Source organism: Gorilla gorilla, chromosome 23 (genome assembly GCF_029281585.2).
Source record: "Gorilla gorilla gorilla isolate KB3781 chromosome 23, NHGRI_mGorGor1-v2.1_pri, whole genome shotgun sequence".
Classification (NCBI taxonomy): domain Eukaryota; kingdom Metazoa; phylum Chordata; class Mammalia; order Primates; family Hominidae; genus Gorilla; species Gorilla gorilla.
The window spans coordinates 19,947,070-19,954,762 of record NC_086018.1 but is presented as its reverse complement, the minus strand read 5'-3'; the positions used below and the strand labels follow the sequence as shown (position 1 = coordinate 19,954,762).

At 41.6% G+C, this 7,693-nt stretch overlaps 1 gene segment (V, D, J or C); it reads right to left on the bottom strand.

Annotated features, from left to right (window-relative positions):
* Positions 1-1,365: 1,365 nt before the first annotated feature.
* LOC134758187 (immunoglobulin lambda variable 7-43-like) lies at positions 1,366-1,940 on the bottom strand. The segment is given in 2 exon segments: positions 1,366-1,706; positions 1,794-1,940. Coding segments are annotated over 2 exon segments (390 nt in total).
* Between the last annotated feature and the right edge of the window lie 5,753 nt (positions 1,941-7,693).

Below are 7,693 nucleotides of genomic sequence, written 5' to 3'. Positions count from 1 at the left end.
AGTCTGGTTATTCTTTTTGAGGAGCAGGTGGTTGGGAGTTGGGAGAGTGTGGTCCATCACTGTCCAGGAAACCTGGAAGGACACAGCTGCTGAACCCAATGAACACTAAAGGGAAACAAGGAGACAAGTGTCTGGTTTGCAAGCTGAGGCCAGCCATGAACTCACTTCCCAGGCTGCCAGAAATCCATGGGTCTCTCTTCCCATGTGATTCCTCACTAGATCAGCACATAAGGGAGAGTGCTGGAGCTTGGGAAGAATCAGTTAGCCTATTTGTGTGATTCACTGGATTCACTGGAAATGCAGAAAACCCCAGGAATCAGGAGAAAGTGCTGGTTGAGGTAAAAAAAAAAAAAAAAGATAAATATAAAAGTATTAGCCAACTTTGAGCTTCTTCAGAACTAAGGGTATCAGAGAGTTTGAGAAGTACACTTCTAATACATGCCTGAAGACATTGTATGTAGTTTGGGGTATAAATTGTTCCTCGTACCTGAATCTCTTATGCTCTAACTAACATGAGCAGGAAATTTGTGTTTCTCTATGTTGTGCATTGGGAAGTCAGGAATAATGTACTCAAGGCTTTCCATTGAAAAGCACAGGCATTTTCTCTGACCTCACAAAATCCACAGAAATGACCAGGAGTGTTTTAATGACAACAACATATAACATCATTGACTAGCAAACAATTGAAATTACCTAAAAGCTAGAATACTTCACTGGTACTCAGTTCAAAATGCAATGATCAACTATTAAAATATTTTATCCTTTTAAATAAATGGAACACTACTTACATTAACTTTAAATGACAAGAGCATAAAGGTGGATCAAACCAGAGGAATAAGCACCAGGTTTAATCACCATTGTGGAAATATTAAAAACAGAAATAAAAAATGCATCCAAATGAAGAAAAGTACTTATTTTGATTGCATGGGATAAGGTAGCTTAGCAGAGAACTTGGTGATTTTTAATACTTTCTGACTTTATATAATAGTCATGTATTGCTTTGAAAGTAACTCAATAAAATAAACTTTAATAATATACCCATGGAGAGTTTATTCTCTTTGCTCTTAGCTCAGAAAGCCCATCATTTGAAGAAGCTTCTGTCTGGAGGAAATGCATTTAGACTCAGCCTTTAGATCTGATCCTGCTGTTTCTGTTTTTTTTTCATATAAAACAAATAACTTTTGCTTTGTCTGATTCAATTACTGCAAATCACTCTCACATTTCCTCCACTTCAGGGCACAAGGAGGGATAGAAATCAATTCAGACCCTTTCCTTCCCCTTTCTATGGCTGGTCCACATGTAGGCTGTCTTGAGAGCTGGTGTGTATGATCACACAATCTCCACATCACAAGGGCCTAGGAAGGTTTATGTCTTGGTTCCTCTTATGAGTCTGTCACTGTGCTGAGCACCACGATAGTAGAGCAAGCAGTAATACTCAGCCTCGTCCTCAGGCTGCGCACCTGACAGTGTCAGGGCAGCTTTGCCCCCAAGGAGGGAGCCTGAGAACCCGGCAGGGGTCCAGGAGTGTTTGTTGCTTGTACTATAAATCAGTGCCCTGGGGGCTTGTCCAGGTTTCTGCTGGAACCGGTTTGGATAGTAACCACTGGTGACTGCTCCAGTGCTGGAAGCACAGGTGAGAGTGACTGTCCCTCCTGGGGACACAGTCAGTGAGGGCTCCTGAGTCACCACAGTCTGAGAATTGGACCCTGAAACAAAAAACAAACACATGTTAGAAATTAGAAGGGGAGACAGAAGGATCTTTTCAAAGGCTGGTATTTGAAATCTCTCTTAACCTGGGCAGCAAGTGAGGAGGAACTGGAGGAGGAGCAGAGTCCAGGCCATGGTGCTGATATTGGAAGGGACCCCTGGCTCCAGACCTGGGGCTGGATTCTGATGGCTCTTTATCTCCTATTGAGCTCTCTCCATGGAGGGGGTGTGCTGTGTGCTGCTTTATGCAAATCTTTACTGCCTTTATCACCACCTGGGTCCACAGCCCTGAGAGCAGCTACACTGTGAGGGGCCAGCCCAGGGAGGCTGTGTGCTGTGGATTTGTCCTGTGGGAGGAAGCAGCTGCTCTAACATTTACATGAGTCAGTGAGCATCCGTGCAGGGTTCATTAAGTTTGGACCTCTTGAGCTTCTTACAATCCAAGAGACCCAGACCACCCCCTGGTGGCTTTCCTGGACTGAGAATGCATGGTCTTTCACCTGTTTCACAGATAACTGTGGATTTATCTTTGGACATTGCCACAATATTTTCCAGGCCAATTCACACTCATTAATTGTCTATTCTTTGCTCATTCCTATTTGTGCTACTTTCTCTTGCTGTTGCTGAAATCCTGCCCCTGTGACTATAATTTGATATTAGTGTTACATGGTGTTCATTTTTATTTGAATGACTAAATTAATTGTTTTAATGACCTACTGGCTTTCTGTAACTATTTGTGTTGAGCCTTATATTGGCCAAACAGCTGGTTTAAGTGAGAATTTTTTTAAAAATTTACTTTAGACAATTTTTTTTTAATGACAGTTTTGCAGAAGGATTACAAGATCCTGGGGTCAGTAGCTATTGGTTTATGGCACAGAATATAAGAGTAGTCACTGGAAGTAGAAGAAGAATGATGATGAGCAGGGAGTCTCTCACAGTCTTACTCAGCCTTTTAACTTACGAAATCAATAAGCTATGCTCTGTAGTATCTTTGAGAGAACATTTGAGACCATTCAAAAACAACAACAGCAAAAGCCATTCAGTATTATTTCCCAGAACATCTATATTTGTGAAAGACTGTACTGTTTCCACTGAAAAGTCTTGACAACCTTGTTTAAAATTATTTGACTGTATAACTAAGAGTTTTTTTTCTAGGCACTCAGTTCTATTTTATTTGTCAGTATGTATGTTACATATATACCACTCTGTTTTGATTAGTGTAGCTTTGTAGTATGTTTTGAAATCAGAAAGTGTGAGACCTCCAACACTGGTCTTCTTTTACAAGATGACTTTGACTGTTTAGGTTCCCTTCATACTCTATATAAATTTTAGGTTTAATTTTTTTCTATTCTTGCATAAAATATTACTGGAATGTTTTCAGAGATTGAAATGAATCTGTCAATTCCTCCTGGTTTGTTTTGCTAGCATAAAAATATTGAGTTTTCCAGTATATGAACAAAGGATTTCTTTCCATTTATTTGTGTATTCTTTAATTTCTTTTAGCAATGTTTTATACTTTTCAATCTACAAGTCTTTCACCTCTTTGAATAACTTTATTCTTAAGTATTTTACTGTTTTATTTTTATTTATTTGTTTCTTTGAGACAATGTCTCACTGTCACCCAGGCTGGAGTACAGTGGCAAGATCTTGGCTGACTGCAACCTCTCCCTCCTAGGCTGAAGCAATTCTTGTGACTCAGACCCCTGAGTAGCTGGGATTACAGGCATGTGCCACCACAGCTAGCAATTTTATTTTATTTTATCTTGTAGGAATGAGGCTTTACCATATTGATGAGGCTGGTCTTGAACTTCTAACCTCAGATGATCCATCCAAATCGGCCTCCCAAAATGCTGAGATTGCAGGCATGAGCTACTGTGCCCAGCCATATTTTACTCTCTCTAATGATGTTGCAATTTGATTTGTTTTATTAATTTTGTTTTGGGTTTTTTCCTGTGTCCTTGTTTAAGTATTGAAATATAAGAGATTTTCTAAGTATTGAAATATAAGAGATTTTCTTTCTTCTTTCTTTCTTTCTTTCATCTCTTTCTTTCTTTGTCTCTTTCTTTCTTTTTTCTTCTTGAGACAGGGTCTTGCTTTGTAGCCCAGGCTGTCCTTGAACTCTTGATCCCAAGTAATCTTCCCACCTCAGCCTCTCAAAGTGCCAGGATTACAGGCGTGAGTCACCATGCCCAGCCATGAGATATTTTTACATGGTGATTTTGTATTCTGAACATTACAGAATACATTTAATCATTCTGATAAAAGCTGTTTTGTGGAACTTTTAAGGGTATTCTACATATGACATTAAATCCATTGAAAACAGAGATAGTTTTACTTTTTATTTCTAATTGTTATCCTATTTATTTATTTCTCTTGCCTTATTGCTGTGGCTAGGTCTTTCAATACTGTTTTGAATAGAAGAGGTGAAAGTGTACATTGTTGCTATGTTCCTGATATTACAAAAACATATCTTTGGTCTTTAAGATTATGTATGATGTTGGCTGTGGATTTTCACAGATAGCCTTTACTGTGTTAGGGTAGTTTCTTTGTATTCATAGTTCACTGAGTGTTTTTATCATGAAAGGGTGTGGAGGTTTGTGAAATGATTCTCTGTAGCCAGGGTCTTACTGCTTTGCATCTGGAAGAACCACTCTGTTCTACGCCCACCAAACCCCCTCCAATATATGCCTGGTGTTAGAGAGGAATAAATACTTTGTGTTCTCCTGGGACCAGTGGCCAGTGGCCACTCCACCAGACCCACAGCAGTGGTCACCTGTGTGAGGGGACTGGGGAGAAAAAGAGGCCCTCATGGGTAGAACTGTAGACTCGGCTTCAAGCCATAGCAGCTGTTACTTCTGTATAGATGTTGACTGGGATGGAACTACCCCTGATACCCTGGACTCAGACATGGGCAAGGGGTCCAGGGAAAACAGAGGCATGCACCAGAATCAGAAACAATAAGGTGAGGGGACTAGGCTCAGGCTCCTGTGAGTAGTTTGGGGTGACTGTTATAGCAAGTGCCCCATTTTCCCCAGAGTTGGTGGCTGTGCTGATGAGTCTCTCAAGGAAGCCAGTTTCTGCCTCACTCTGACCACCAGCTGCTGATGGCCCCTCATCCTGTAGATTGATCAGGAATGACTCCTTCATAACTCCCAAATTTAGGAGACCAGCTAGACTTGTATGGGTGGCCTCAGAGTTTCCATTAATAGGTTTTAGATGAAAGGAAAGGGTGTGCAATGGTTTCTTCAAGCAAATCAGTCCCCTCTTCTTATCTCCCAACCCCTTCATAGAACCTCAGTTGAAACAGTCACTGGAATACATTCCCCAGGTTGGGTGGAGAAGGCCAGGTTGATTGAATCTGGTTATTTGTGAGGACATAGCTGCTGAGCCCAGTGAGCAGTGAGCAGATGATGCAGGATGACTTCCCAGGTGTCAGCATCTGTAGACCCCTCAAGGACAAGCTTATAGCACCCAGTGCTGCCCCAGTTCCAGACCTACTGAGTCCTTCGGTTTCTCCCTGCCATTGTCTATTTTCTCCTTCACCAAAGATACAACTGTGAAGGCCCCTGTTAAGTTGCATTTGTACTTATTGCTCTGCACAGAATTCAAGTACCATGACATACCTTTCTGGTCTGTGCTGCTATTTTTAGTTAAATCCTGGAATCTTGGTCTTACTGAAGGAGATTCTCTGATAGATATCACAGCAGGGAGCCCAGTTTGGTGAAGGAGAAGCCACCAGAAGAGCAGCCTGTGCCCAGAGATGCCTGCTTCTTCCACACTCAAGAGTATAGCCCCTATTCAGGCTGCCAAGTCTTGTCCTGAATACTCGGAGCTCTCAGGGTGGGGCTCCTCTTTCTCTCAGCCCACCCACCTTCAGAATCAAAGAACCCTGGAATTAGGTGTCTCACTGCACAGAGGGAGAGCCAGGTTGAGTTCTTCTGTCTCTTACATGTTACTTATGCACTCCTGGCTTAAGCCCCTCTGTGTGGGGACTGAGGAGCACCCTTGCATCTTGTTTTGAAAGACATATGAGGACCCTCATTCAAAATCCTGGCTGCCACAATGTTTCGGGAGGTCTTGAGTCTGCAGATTTGAAGAATAATAGAAAGAAGAATTAGAAAAGTGAGTAGGCATTATTGATTGGGCATCATATACCGTGTATTTAGTGCTAACCGATGTGCTCACTTGAGGGTAGCTGTGTTACAGAAGCCCTGTCTTTGAGGTTCAGCTCATAGACCTGGCATCAGGAAGAGAAGACCAGCTCTAACTCTGCCTCTTCCAGGCTTTGAACCCTGTGTGCAGTTGGCAGATGAACTACAAGGTAAGTTTGTATCTCAAATGAACAATATTGTGTGGGAGTTACACATACTAATTCTTTGTCATTGTTTTACTGAATTCAAATTTAACTGACCTTCGGTGTTTTTATTTGATAAACTGGAGAACCTTCCATCCAGGCCACAAGCACTCCCTCTCTAATCACGGCCTACTGAATGAAAAGCAATCATAAAGCTGTTGTCAGGATTAAATGAGGTCACTCTCTTAGGAATTCAAAAGCCGTTGGCCAATAGTAAGGTTGCAGTTGTACTAAATCCTGATAAAACCTATCAAAACCTCTGGGATACAGCAAAAGCAGTGCTATGAGGAATGTTTAGAATTAAATACGTACATTACAAAGTCTGAAAGAGCACAAATAGACAATCTAAGGTTACACCTCATAGAAATGGAGAATCAAGAACAATGCAAACCCAAACCTAGCAGAAGAGAGGAAATAGCAATATCAGACCAGAACTAAATAAAATTGAAACAAAAAATGATAGAAAAGATAAATGAAACAAAAACCAATTCTTAGACAAGATAAATAAAATTATACATACCACTAGTGAGATTAACCAAGAAAAGAAGAGAAAAGATCCACATAAGCTGGATCTTAGTGTGGATCACCTCACCTGAGGTCAGGAGTTCGAGACCAGCCTGACCAACATGGTGAACCCTCATCTACACTAAATACAAAAAATTAGTGGGGTGTGATGGTACATACCTGTAATCCCAGCTACTTGGGAGGCTGAGGCAGGAGAATTGCTTGAAACCAGAGATGGAGGTTGCAGTGAGCCATGATTCTGCCATTGTACTTTAGCCTGGGCAACAAGAGTGAAACTTTATTAAAAAAAACCCCCACAATATTGCATCTGTGGAGGGATTGCAGAGATTAGTGATACCATCAAGGACTTGGAAAATGCAGGGGTGGTGATTCTCACAACATCCAGTTTCAACTCTCCCATTTGGCCTGTGCAGAAGATAGATGGATCTTGGAGAATTATAGTGGATTATCGGAAGTTTAACCAAGTGGTGACTCCAATCGCAGCTGCTGTACCAGATGTGGTTTCCTTGCTTGAGCAAATTAATGCATCTCCTGGCACCTCATATGCAGCCATTGACTTGGAAAATGCCTTTTTCTCCATTCCGGTCCATAAGGCCCACCAGAAGCAATTTGCGTTCAGCCGGCAAGGCCAGCAATATACTTTTACGGTCCTACCTCAGGGGTATATGAGCTCTCCAGCTGTGTGTCATAATCTTATTCAAAGAAATTTTGATTGCTTGTCTCTTTTGCAAGATATAACACTGACCCATTAAATTGATGACATTGTGCTGGTTGCATCCAGTGAGCAAGAAGTAGCAAACACAGTGGACTTACTGGTGAGACATTTGCATGCAAGAGGATGGGCGGTAAATCCAACTAAAATTCAAGGGCATTCTACCTCAATAAAATTTCTAGGTGTCCAGTGGTGTGGGGCCTGTCAAGACATTCCTTCTAAGGTGAAGGATAAGTTGCTGCATTTAGCCCCTCCTACAACCAAGAAAGGCACAATGGCTAGTGGGCCTATTTGGATTTTGGAGGCGACATATCTCTAATTTGGGTGTGTTACTCCAGTCCATTTATCAAGTAACCCAAAAGGCTGCCAGGTTTGAGTGGGATTCAGAACAGTAG